Raw genomic sequence first — 14,061 nt, 5'->3', positions numbered from 1 at the left:
TGAAGAAACTAGCTATACAGATGAAAAAATAAATTATTTCTCATGTTCATACACTTACGCTCTCCTAATGACATTGCCAACAAGTGCATCTGTTGAGAGTTAGTGTTTGTGATGGAGCACTGAAACTAGACACACTTCCAGCTCATGTTATTTAGGTCACTAAACTGTTTATAGTAAATGCAGACTTAGGTGCTAGTCCTGCAGGAAGCACTTCACAAACAGACATCCTGCATTTAAACAGAACTCCCCTTTCTTCACATGAAGGACAAGAATCCTCCTCTGGATACGAATTCATGACAATGTAATGCAAGATTCAATATCTCACTATTCTATATTTTTTTAAATTAGAATTCCTATGTTACTTCCCTCTGAAAAATAACACCAACAAAATTAGTAAATAATGGTAGTTACCTGACAAACAGTATTTTTGATGTTACTCCCAGTAGCTGATTCAATACAAGCTGTACCTCAATAGAGCCAATCCACTGCCGTGATCCAACAAATGCTGCTGGTTTGTCTCCAACGTCAACGAGGGCCTTTATAACCACCACCAGAAAAAGAAACAATTTGTAATAGACAGTTCTTCAGTTTCTGTCTATATTACACACTTAATTTTCATATACCATAACCTTTTTGGAACCTAATGTGTCAAAAGCAAAAACAGCTATTAAATATGGGTACGACTGATTTAACAACAAAACATCCTGTTTAAATATAGTAACAATTTGTATTCCAGTCTGGAAATACTATGTAAACACCACCTAAGAACAACGTTGCTTAATTTCTACGTATCTATAGATTAGAATACCATCTTAAATATTAGACACAAGGTGAATGCTCCCTCCTCTCCCTAAGAAGATTTCAATGCATATTTCCCATATCCCAGACACACACTTCAATCACCAAATTGTAGGGTATTCTATGGTTAAGTTCTCACTATGCCCTTTTACTGGAGCTTGTTTATGTTGCAAGGACTAATTAAATATTCACTGAATGAGGGAAGGAGACAAAAAACAACTCCACAATACAGTGCAGGGGTATCAAAGATTCAGTCTGTGGGCTGCATCTGGTGCTGCCCCTGGGCTACAGGTGACAGGTCACACACACTGAATCAGCCCTGCATACAGAGCCCAGGATGTGTACCTTGCATGGGTGCTGCAGTTGCGCACTGGCCCTGCTCAAGTGCCCACAGGGCTAGCCATTCACCTTTCATTTGGCCTGTCCCACATCACTCATCCAGCCTGCAGGGCCAGATGAATGTGACACTGGGTATTAGTGATTAGGACCTGTACTAGTGAAAGAGACAGACAGGATTGGTTTTCTGCTTCAATTAATGTAAAATAAAATAAGGAAACAGTCAAATAGGCACATAGTAACTCAGCACTATCAAGAATGAAGCACTCCTGGACTGCTGTGCCCAGAAGAAGACATTTTGACAGAAATGTTAACTTTACTGGTTAAACAGGCTTCTATGAACTCAGATGCTGTTAGGGTTAGGAAGCAATTGAACAGAGATTTTGTACTTGAGTGTCTATAGGTGTAGGCAAGCATAATGTGAATCTCTTGCCTTCTTTCATGCAGTTAGCCACATGTTGCTAAATGCTTCTTACATACATAAATAAATCACAAAGCCCTACTTTCATGAGGCTGTAAAGACAAACGTTCAATGTGTTGCTTTGGATGAATAGTGCTACTTAAACATGTACTCTTTTCTCCTAAAATGCTTACACAAGCCAATATATCGAGACATGCATATAGATTTCTCTCAAACAGTGAGAGAATGTTAATTCCAGGAACATTTAAAAAAGAAAGTAAAATCCTCTCATGCTCAATGGTAGGATGAAAAGGTATCTTAACTGATTTTAACATGATGCATTTGCCCTTCTGTCCTCACATCTTGCAAACACTGCAGGTTCATGCTTTGCTTTTATATTACAATTTGAGCATCTAAGAGAATATTAACCAAAATAAATTAAATCCAAACAGGTCTGTTTTGAACTAAAGGACAGTTATTTTTATGCCATTTACTACAAATGCACACACACATATTTTAATTATTATCATTATTATTTTTCCCTAACTTTTGTAACAAAACTTTCTACAAGTAATGCTTCTGAGGTCTTACATAACCTGGTAAGTAACAAATATGAAAAAAAATTAGAGACCAGCATCACAAATTACCATCATGGCCACAATATCACTCCAACACTACCATCACGAATTAAAACATTTAAACATTCGTTTTACAGAGCACAATAAAAATGAATGAAATACTACTAACAAAAAATTCTATAGCATTACCTATAGGAATTATGTAAATACATGTGAAATGCAGCCCATTTCTGTACCTGCTGAATCTCCTGGTGTGTTGGTATCAGTCTGTCTGTGTACCCCTGGTGTCTGAACCACGAACAGATAGTCTGCAAAGACCGATAGGCACAACCCCAGCCATTATCATCTACCCGATCCTGCATATAATGGTGATAACTATACATACCATGTACCACACACACCTGTGCAGAAAAAGAATACATCACTGAATAACAACAAATAAGAGTCTGGGGAAACAGAAAATATTCATCATTTGCTTTAGGTTCTTGTGCTGTTGGTTATCAAACTAAGGATTAGGTTTCTTAGAAACATAATGAATGTGTAAATCAGGTGTAGGCAGACCACGTTCTTTGCATGAATCTGATATCTTTTATTAGACCAACTTAAATAGTTGGAAAACAATTATTAAGCAAGCTTTCAGGTTCAAAAACCCTTCGTCAGGCTAAGGAAGTTTCAGCAGTTAGTGTGTGCTCTTCCTGGACTGCTGAAACTTCCTTAGCCTGACGAAGGGTTTTTGAACCCAAAAGCTTGCTTAATAATTGTTTTCCAACTATTTAAGTTGGTCTAATAAAAGATATCAGAGTCACACAAAAAACCTTGTCTGCCTATGTCCTTAGACCAACACAGCTACAACCTACACCCCTAAATCAGGTGTAGGACTTTTTATTTTTCCATACTCTGTAATATCTTGGAGAGTTGTTTTTATTTTTTTTTATAAGAACATGCTTTTAGTATTTTTTTTAATAATTTAATATTCATCCTTTAAAATATACCATTGATCTTTAATGGCTACCTATCATTGAAATTTTAAACAATTTTCTGTAACTTTAGAAACAGTGAAGCATAGTTTTAGTTGATATACTAAAGACTTCTGTTAGAGGAAAAATTCAAACCTAACGAATTCTAGAGGCCAGTTAAGTGACAGAATAGGCATTTCTGATCCAGCTCTAGAATAAGGGTACCGTGTACCCTGTTCATCAAAGTGCTGTGCATTATCTTAACAGGTCACAGTTACACCTGCAGTCCTTTTTGGCCAATCATTATCAGTTGCTTGAATGTTTTATTTCATACTGTAGCCCCTATTTACCATGCAAACATTTAACAAAGACATTTAGCCAAGCATTTAACAAAACACTTGTAAACGAAAATTGTCGGGTAAACTTATAAATGTAAAATGTCAGCAGCAGAACCTGAAAGAGCTGCAAGATCAGTAGAACAGATCCATGCAATTTTCTTGCTCCTGCAGGCAACCCAGGCTCAACTGCAGCTACCACCCCTGCTCTCCCCAAGACAAAATGTAAAGTGTTTGTTGTGGGAGACTCCATCCTGAGGGAGACTGAGGGGGCAATCTGCTGCTCTGACCCCTTAGCCCGGGAAGTCTGCTGCTTCCCAGGGGCCCGCATCCAAGACATTGCGGAGAGGATCCCTAAGCTCCTCCAGCCCACAGACCACCATCCCATGCTCCTTATTCATGTGGGCACCAGGGACACGGCTCGAAGCTCTCCCAGCTGGGTCATGAGGTAGCAAAACCCGCAGTTTTTGTTTTATTGCATTCACTCCCCTTCCCCAGCCATTTCTGACTTTTTCTCTCCCTCTCTATTCCCCATAGATAAGTATAAGTAAGCTAAGATGTAAGATAAGCTTTAAACATTTTTATTTTGGTAGCAAGTTTTTGGTTTTGGATATCCACTGTTTTACATTATACTATTATTAGGTTTGTATTAATTTTACTGTTGTATATTGTATTACCATCATTTTTGTATTGATTTTTATTGTTTCATATGGATATTATTATGGTTGACCAAAGTCATGTCAAGTTTCCATTTTATATGTTAAGCCTCCATCTTCTATCCTCTGCCTGGGCATCCCATGTTGCAACAGTATGATTCACTGTACCCCTCCCATGTAAATTGGTTCCCTGATGAATGAGTGTGATTGGGAATCATTGAAATACAATGGTAGCAGGCCTCTACTGAATGGCCTGTAATGACTGGGCCATCACCTCGCCTTGATTCATCCAGGAACCACAGAGCTCACCCAGGAACAGAGACAAGACCAGCATTTGAAAGACAAAAGACCCTGCAGAACCAGCAACTCTCACCATTACAGACACCCGAAACTGCACATCCCTGCATGGAGCACATGTTCAGTATGCGAGGGGCTGACACTTGCCTGGGCATGCCTCCTGTCACCAGGGTCACACAAGGTCTTAGGGGCAGTGAAGACAGACCCAGTGGGGCGCCCCCTCCATCTGGACCAGCACCATGCCACACCACCTATCCACCCAGAGGCCTTGCCAGCAACTCCCCTTTGGACAACATCTACTGGACAAGACCCCTTTCTAGCCTGGATAGGTAGATACTACCTGCACACCTCCTCCTGCAATTTGGACTCTCTCTCTTTCCTCCTGGACTTCAGTGGACTTCAGCCCCTGCACCAAGACTCTGTAACCCCTGCTGCCATTGTGTGTATGTGTGTGGGTGCAAGGGAACCAATCTGACATTGTGTCACCATCTCCCCTGTTCAATAAAACCACTGTCATTTGCAACGCTGAGTTGGGTCATGTTTTACTAAATCCCAGTCCCTTCCTTATCTTAAATTCCAGCCTCATTCTCTCTCTCAGCTCTAGTCCCCACTCTCTGCTAGTTTCCTGATCTCCTCCCAATTCCATCTCCCCTCTTCTGCCACCTCTCAGCCTCCCCTGCTCCTACTGCCTTTTCCCTGTGACTTTCTGCTACCTTTCTCTGCTTACCTGCTGCCCTGCCACCTGCTGCTTTTCTGCTATCCGTCTCTATTTTCAGGCTTCCCCTGCACCTTCTGTAATCATCCCTGCCCCTTCCCCTGCAGCTTTCCAGCTCCTCGTGGCTGTCCTGCAGTTTTTTTCACTCCCAGCACCTACTGCCACTCCCTGCAACTTCTCTAACTGCCCCGGAGCCATCCTCTGGCTCCCCACATCCAGAGCCCCTCTTTAACACTCACATTTGCCCTTAGTCCCATTTCCCCCCCTCCCCATCTACCTTTTCAGCTCCCCTGTAGCTCTGACTCCAGTCCCAGACTCGGTGTCAGCATGCTTCCCTGTTCCGCAGGCTTTGGGCCTTGTCTTTTTATCAATTAAGACCAATTAAACTAAAGTTACCCCCAAGCCTCAGTTCTTCAGCCCAGGCCCCTGTAGTCTACTGGTTCTAATCCCAGTCCTGGTAATTTTTACTTTCTTACCTTAACTTTTCCCCAGGTATCCCAAGTACATACATGCATACATACATACATATCACAATACCCAACTTAGGAACTCACTTGTGTGTATGTGTAGGTGGGTGGTATGTGTGTAAATTAGTGAATACACACACACATATAGATATAGTTATTGTGTATGTGTGTGTGGTATATGAATTAGTAATCCACATATGTGTATTAAATGTGCAGGTGTTGGTAACTGGTAATTGATTCTGTCTAAATTTGGTGCGTGTACCCTGTATGGGCTTAAACCAGTAATAGGTGTGCATGAACCTAAACTAGTTATTTTAAATGTGCATGTATCTGAGTTGCGTGTGTGTGTGTGTGTGTGTGTGGCATTGTGTGCATGATATACAATCAGTGATCTGTGTCTAACTTTTGGGGTGTATAGTGTATATGCTTGAATTGGTAATAAGTATGCATGTGCCTAGGCTGGTTTGGATGTGTATGTGCCTGAGCTGGTAGTGTGCATGTGTATGTACCTGATTGATTTGTGTGTTGGTATATGTGCAATTGTGTTACACCCTCCTGTCTAACACAGCAATACTGAGATCCTGAGAGTTGGCCTGACCCCACAGGGCAACAATGAGGTGCTACAGGGATTTGGGTGGACGGCTAAAGGGTCTGGGGGCACAGGTGGTGTTCTCTTTGATCCTCCCCAGTCTTGGGGTATGGGCTGAGGAGGGAGAGGAGGATCCAGGTAGTAAACCAAAGACTGCGGCGCTGGTGTCATCGTGAAGGCTCTGGCTTCCATGACCACAGTCTGCTCTTTGGCAAGAGAGGCATCAAGCTCCTGGAAAGAGATGGCCTCCACCTCTCTCCACTGGGAAGGAGGTTCTTCTCAGCCAGAGTGGCTAACCTGCTCCACCGGGTTTTAAACTAAGCCCGCTGGGGGACAGGGGGACTACTGCCACTGCTGACCCACTGAGCAACCCTCGCAAAGCCAGCAGGCAAAGGCACTTAAGGGAGCCCACCTCTGCCCCAGCCCTGGTACAATCTGTGAGCAAGGCAAGAGCCCCCAAGATGACACTTGCCTGCCTGTACACAAATGCCAGCAGCTTGGGGAATAAGCAGGAGGAACCTGTCCTCCTGCTTAATACTAATAATTACGATGTCATAGGGATAATGGAGACCTGGTGGGACTCCACCCATTACTGGACCATGGGTATAGACAGCGATACCCTGAACAGCAGAGATCGAGTAGATAAAAGGGGCGGGGGTGTAGCTCTCTAAGTTAAGGAAAGCTATGCGTCCCTGCAAGCTGATACTGGCGACCAGGGCGGATGACTGGAGACCCTCTGGGTTAAAATCCATGGGGAACACGGCACAGGGGACACAATGGTGGGAGTCTACTACAGACCTACCACCAAAAGTCAAAAGTTTGACCAGGAGTTCGCCCAGGAACTGGCTGAGGCCGCATACTCCAGGACCATGGTTGTCATGGATGACTTCAACTACCCAGACATCTCATGGGAGGATCACTCAGCAAAATCAGAGTGGTCGCAAAGCTTCCTATCATGCGTGGATGACCTCTACCTGACTCAAGAAGTCTATGGGCCAACGAGAGGTAAAGCGCTTCTTGACCTGGTACTGGCTACTACGGATGACCTAATCGGCGACCTAGTGATCAATGGGAAGCTAGGTGACAGCAACCACAAGCTGATCAGCTTCACCATCCATCATAAAGCCTGGAAGTCAGTCAGCAACACTGAAGTCCTTGACTTCAGGAAAGCCAATGTTGACAAGCTCAGGAGGTTTGTCAGTGAGGCCCTAAGGGACCATGACCACAGGGAGAGGGGAGTTCAGGAAGAGTGGTTGCTCCTCAAGGGAGCAATCCTTAATGCACAAGTATTCCTATTCCATCTTGGAGGAAAGGCAGCAAGAGGGCACAGCAGTCCCCCTGGCTCTCCAGGGATCTAGCAGACCTCCTGAGGCTAAAAAGAAAGGCCTACAAAGGATGGAGGATAGGATTCACCTCCAAGGAGGAATATTCTGCACTGGCCTGGTTCTGCAGGGAGGAAACCAGGAAAGCCAAGGCTGCAATTGAACTCCAACTAGCTTTGAGTATCAAGGACAATAAAAAGTCCTTTTTCAGATATGTGGGGAGCTGGAAGAAAAGCAAGAGCAACATTGGACCCCTGCTGAACCAGATGGGACAACTGATGCCCAGGAAAAAGCCAACCTATTAAATGGGTACTTTGCATCGGTCTTTCATCAGTCCCACAGGATGCCCATGCCCACTACGGGACAGGGAGGTCTGGGTGAGGGAGATCCCCTGCTCTTGATCAATGCTGACCTCGTGAAGGAACACCTTAAGAAGCTGGATACCTCCAAGTCAGCTAGCCCTAACAATCTACACCCTAGGGTACTCAAGGAGCTGGCGAGCATCATAGCCTAGCCTCTGGCATGGATTTTTGAGAACTCCTGGTGCTCTGGTGTAGTGCCCGAAGACTGGAAGAAGGCCAATGTGGTACCTATCTTTAAGAAAGGGAGGAAAGTGGATCTGGCAAACTATAGGCCCATCAGCCTGACCTCTATCCCAGGGAAGGTCTTAGAAAAGTTTATTAAAGAGGCCATCCTTAATTGACTGGCCAACACCAACATCCTGAGGAATAGCCAGCATGGGTTTGTTGCAGGTAGGTCTTGCTTGACCAATCTCATTTCCTTTTACGACCAGGTCACCTATCACCTGCGCAAGGGAGAAAAGATTGATGTCATATATCTTGACTTCAAAAAAGCCTTCGATCTGGTATCCCATGATCACCTCTTGGCGAAACTGCCCAATTGTGGCCTTATGTCCACCACAATCCGCTGGCTGGGGTATTGGCTCCGTGGTCAGACCCAGAGGGTGGTAATAGACAGAAGTAAATTGTCATGGTGCCCTGTGACCAGCGGGGTCCCCCAAGTCTCTGTCCTTGGACCCATATTGTTCAACATCTTCATTAATGATGTGGACATTGGAGTCAGAAGTGGACTGGCCAAATTCGCTGATGACACCAAACTCTGGGGCACACCTGAAGACAGGAGGGTGATCCAGGCTGACCTGGACAGGCTCAGCAAATGGGTGGATGAGAACCTGATGGTGTTTAACACCGAAAAATGCAAGGTTCTCCACTTCGGGAGGAAAAACCTGCAGCATCCTTAAGGTTTGGCAGTGCTACGCTGGCTAGCACTACAGAAGAAAGAGACTTGGGGGTCATCATTGACCACAAGATAAACATGAGCCTGCAATGCGATGCTGTGGCTAGTAAAGCGACCAAAACGCTGGCTTGCATCCATAGATGCTTCTCGAGCAAATCCCGGGACGTCATTCTCCCCTTGTACTCGGCCTTGGTGAGGCCGCAGCTGGAGTACTGCGTCCAGTTTTGGGCCCCACAATTCAAAAAGGATGTGAAGAAGCTTGAAAGAGTCCAGAGAAGAGCCACGCGCATGACCAGAGGTCAGGAAAACAGATCTTACGACAACAGGCTGAGAGCTATGGGGCTCTTTAGCCTGGAAAAGCGCAGGCTCAGGGGTGATCTGATGGCCACCTATAAGTTTATCAGAGGTGACCAGCAGGATCTGGGGGGATGTTTGTTCACCAGAGCGTCCCAAGGGATGAAGAGTTTGAATGGTTATAAACTACTGCAAGACAGTTTCAGGCTGGACATAAGGAAGAATTTCTTTACTGTCCGAGCCCCCAAGGTCTGGAATAGCCTGCCATTGGAAGTGGCTCAAGCACCTACATTGAACACCTTCAAGAGTAAATTGGATGCTTATCTTGCTCGGATCTTATGACTCCAGCTGACTTCCTGCCCTTTGGGCAGGGGGCTGGACTCAATCTTCTGAGGTCCCTTCCAGCCCTAATGTCTATGAAATCTATATGTCACTGAAAAAACCTGGTTGAAAAGACACTATCAGAATGGACTGCAAATATTCTTAAAACCCCTTTTTCTTCAGCTGTTACTTAACCTTTAGGCATACTCTACAGCTTTGAAACATATTTGAATTAGTGCTGTTCTGAATTTAAAATAAAAAAGAGGAGAAACTATAGTTTCATAGTTAGTAGGGTCGGAAGGGACTTGAGCAGATCCATCAAGTCCGACCCCCTGCCATGGCAGGAAAGAGTACTGGGGTCAAATGACCCCAGTAACGTGACTGTCTAGCCTTGTCTTAAAGACCCCCAGGGTAGGAGCCAGCACCACTTCTCTTGGAAGTTGATTCCAGATCCTACACGCCTTGACAGTGAAGTAGCACCTCCTTATGTCTAATCTGAATTTACCCTCTGCCAGTTTCTGATCATTATTTCTAGTCACTCCTGGTAGTGCTCAGGGGAACAGGGACTCCCCCAGTCTTGACTTCAAAAAAGTCAAGCTGGTCCCCATTGACTAGTTTGTAACAGGCCACTAGATCTCCCCTTAGCCTTCTGCCTCTTGTGGAGGCTGAATAGGTTCAGGTCCCATAGCCTGTCCTCATAGGGCCTGCCCTGCTGCCCCCGATCATGAGAATGGCCCTCCTCTGGACCCTCTCCATATTGTTCACATCCCTCTTGAAGTGCGGCGCCCAGAACTGGATGCAGTACTCCAGCTGTGGCCTGACCAGCATCGCATAGAGAGGGACATGTGCCAGGATAATTCTCTCAAAAAGCTTACCAAGGATTGAGGTAAGACTAACTGGCCTATAGTTTCCTGGGTCCTCCTTCCTCCTGTTTTTGAAGATGGGAACCACGTTGGCCCTCTTCCAATCCTCTGGCACCGCACCAGAGCACTACGAATGCTTGTAAAGCCATGCCACGGGTCCCGCAATGACCTCAGCTAATTCCCTCAGCACTCTGGGGTGCAGTGTGTATGTATATATGTGTATATAACAGATTCTAAAAGGTGTGGTGTATCCTTTACAATAATGCTGCAGAGGTGCAGTTCCATCTAGTGCAATGGTTTTCTCCATTTTTAGACACAAGTTAACCCTTGTCAGGCTTACCAAAGCCCTAGCTAAACTCAGCACAGCCCTCAGAAAATGCCAGCTCTTTGCTTTCATTTGTTTTTTTGACTATGGAAAAAAATAACAGAGCATTTTTTCTGTTGCAAATAACTCAGATCACAAGTCAGAATGTTTCTAACACTAAGGATTCTTATTTGAAATCTCTTGGTTTACCCTGTGAATTGTGTTTGCACATCTAATTGTGCTAAATTGTCTGACATCTCACAGCACCCCTGAAAGAATCTCCAGGCACCCCAGGGTGCTGTGACACCTTGCTTAAAAACTGTTGCTCTTCTGACTGCTGCTTTTGCCCTGGATAAGAATTCTGGCCAGAGGTCAAGGGTCTCCAGCTTTTTCAATGTACAACCCACTTCATATGAGGGGGATTGTCTCAAACTTTAATCGGCTGTGGTTTCACATTGCAGAGCAGCGTAAGAATCCAAGCAGAGCCTCTTCCAGATCAAATGATTTGACTGTGCTCAGCTGCAGCAGCCAAGGGTAGCTTTTAATTGTAAACTTACACTGAGTTCCTCTATAGTTATTCCTATAAATTTACTATAATGCAGTTAAATCCATGCTGTAGGGGAAAAAACAAACTTGCCAAATATTTTAAAAATAAAATGAACTACTCCTTACTATGACTGAAAACAATGAGATTTTTCTAGGTTCAGCTTATAATTCCAATTTGTGAAGCTTGTCAACCTACATAGAAAAAACAGCTTATATAGAAAAGGTGAACAATGACGAGTCAGATTCTGCATTATTTTAACTGCTTTGCCAGATTAATTTTGTTTTTTATTAGATATCAAAACATTTCAGCCAACTAATCAGATAATCAAGACAGACCACATGAAATGAAAGCAGGGTGGATAAAAATCAACATTTTTTTTTAAATTAAAAACCAGCTGTTTTGTTTAAAATCAGAATGTTTTTATTTAATTGTATTTTTTTGTCAAGTTTTTTTTTTTAAAAAAAAAAAACAACCCACCCCTATATATAGTTTTAATTTAAGATTTGTTAAAGCTCAAAGATATCATTATGGAATAGGGATTATAACTTCTAGCATATACTATCTGAGACAATATATTCATGTAACCTTTTTAGAAAAGTTTTATAAATAGGTCACAACAGGCCATGAACTATATTAGGAGCCTAATCTTATGGGGTTTCCAGAGATTCCTCTATAGATTACTAAAGATCAGTGCTCAGGTCGAGAACATCCCAGCATCTCTGTGATGCTTAGTTTCAGTTCTCAAACTGTGGATTTGTGTCTTGAGAGATAACATCTTAATTAACAGCAGTATATGGAGATGAGATAACAGACCTGATTATCTACCCATCAGCCCTCTTGTATCTCTGCAAGTTTGTGTATAAAGAGTCAAGCCCTTACATTTCTCTAAAAGTGCAAAGTTCCAAGAAGTTAAATGAATAAAGGATATCAAACAACAAGAATAGACTTTTTGTAGAAAACAGTGATTAAATTGAGGCTTCCTTACCACTGATTTAAATCAAATCCACCCTGAATGAAAGTGTAAAGCTGAGCATGATACTAGTTTTGTAATTTATTTGAGTTCGTTCTTATAACAAGACTTATAAAAATAAGCATTTTCCTGCACAAAACTCACCAGACCGGACTCCAGACCAGGTGGATGGAGATGCACATGTGGATTTCTGAGATACCCATCTTTATATGGTTCATCTGGAAAGTGATAAGCATTTGCTCTTCTGAAATATGGCCTATCAGATGGCAGATTGAAGAGTCCATGCAATTCCTACATACAGGGCAGAATCAAAGTAAGTCTATTTATTTTTTTACTCCAAATAAGGATGAAAATTTTTAACAAAATAATATTTTTAATATAACTGGTTAGTCATTTTTCATATAAAAAACTTCTAAAATGATTAGTTTTGAACAAGAAGGTTTTATACTAGTCCCCTCAATACTGCAACTGTCATATGTAGACTCAGATACCAGTGACAAGAGGGAATACCACAACCATCCAGCAAATGAAGATCCGTACTGTATTTAAAGTACATTTTTATGCAAATCATTAGAAATACAGACTCTCTTAGACTAGGGACAGAAGTTATATATAAACTGGTTTAAGTGATCAGAAACTGGTTTAAACTTGTAACAGAACAGAAGTTCAGTGCACATAAACCAGTTTCAAAATGGCTGAAACTGGCATAAGATAAACCTGGTTGAATGTAGTACTGGCAGTCCTTGACTTACAATGTTTCGAGTTGCAACACTTTACACTTGCAACATTTATAAATTGACACCCTGTTTCAGCTTTCTGATGTCAGTTTAGGCTTTACAACACTTGATCTGACGTAACACCACACTAGCGAACAAGTTCGCTGTGTTGCCCATTTCCCTGGAGAACATCTATTCCATGAACACTTTTTTTAAGAAAGCAGACAAGACTCCAGAAAAATCTGCAGCCAAGACTCCTGAGAAGACACGAGCCAAGAACCCTTCAAAAAGTCCAACCAAGAGCCCTTCAAAAAATCCAGCAAAGTCACCTGAAAGAAGTCCTGCCAAATCAATATGATTGCTATTTACTATATAAATACATTAAACGTAGCTATATTGCTCATCTATAATTGATTCAGTACAAAATTCTAGGGGTTTTTTTTTTGTTTTTTTTTAAAATAGGGTATTGGGCCTTGGTTCAGGAACAAATTCCCTATTTACAATGTTGTTTCCAATGGGAAAATCAGTTCTGAGTTATAACGTTTCGACTTAAGACGCGATTTTTCTGGAACCAATTGTGTCCTAAGTCCGAGGATTGTTTGTATTAGACTTAACTCATTTGAGTCAAAACTGGTTTATGAAACTCCTGTCCCAGACCTCTTCCTGGTTTAAGTTAAATCAGTCCTGGCCTGGGCTGTGCCATCTGCTCCAGAGAGCAGGGCTGGCCCCACCCCTCTGCTCCCTAGCTGGAGCAGTGAGGGCTAGCTGAGGAGATGGAGACTACAAGCACAGCAGTCTCTGCCCGTCTTCCCCCTGGCACTCAAAAAGGGATCTCCCCCCTTCCCCTCTCCCACAGCATGGACCCTAAGCTGGCATCTGGTCATGATCACGCGCCACCCCCATGCTAGCTAATGCTGAGAGGTCTCTGTGTCTCTCTCCAGTTTCACTGGGACAGGCAGACAGAATAGTGTCCACTTAGGGCCTTTTTGGAGTTAATCAACAGGTCAGCTGGTTGATGTTCCTCGTTCCTTCCTTCCATAAAGCTGTTTAAGAAGAGCTTTAACTAATGAGAAAGGCTTTCGTTTTCTTGATGGGCTGATAAACTTTGTGTTATCAGCCCCCTGCTGGCTCCCTTGCCTGTCAGGTTTGCTGAAGACAGTTTGCTGAAGAAGGGAGTGCCTCAGAGTGCTAGCTGGGGGCTGGGGTCTAGCAACACTCCTGCCCCTTGAGCAGTGAGCTGGGAAAAGCCTGGTAGCTTCTCCTTCCCCCTCCAGGCACACACTGGGCTGCAGACTGTGCAAGCCAGGGTAGGAGTTTAAATCCCTCCCTTCTCAGAGCAT

The 14,061-nt window shown here is 43.3% G+C and overlaps 1 protein-coding gene across 4 annotated transcripts in view; it reads right to left on the bottom strand.

The window, feature by feature from the left end:
• The window catches only part of UFSP2 (UFM1 specific peptidase 2), a 31,185-nt gene that overhangs the window by 10,020 nt on the left and 7,104 nt on the right, over positions 1-14,061 (bottom strand). For all 4 annotated transcript variants that reach the window (XM_090036089.1, XM_090036090.1, XM_090036092.1 and 1 more), the window contains 3 exons: positions 12,150-12,296; positions 2,349-2,513; positions 412-536 (listed from right to left, as the gene is read on the bottom strand). In XM_090036089.1, the coding sequence (XP_089892215.1) occupies positions 412-536; positions 2,349-2,513; positions 12,150-12,296 (437 nt within the window). The remainder of the gene's footprint in view (positions 1-411; positions 537-2,348; positions 2,514-12,149; positions 12,297-14,061) is intronic.

The sequence above is a fragment of the Crocodylus siamensis genome, chromosome 2 (genome assembly GCF_052110815.1).
Source record: "Crocodylus siamensis isolate JL-2025a chromosome 2, ASM5211081v1, whole genome shotgun sequence".
NCBI lineage: Eukaryota > Metazoa > Chordata > Crocodylia > Crocodylidae > Crocodylus > Crocodylus siamensis.
Note: the sequence above shows the minus strand (reverse complement) of the source record. Positions and strands in the feature narration are given on the sequence as shown.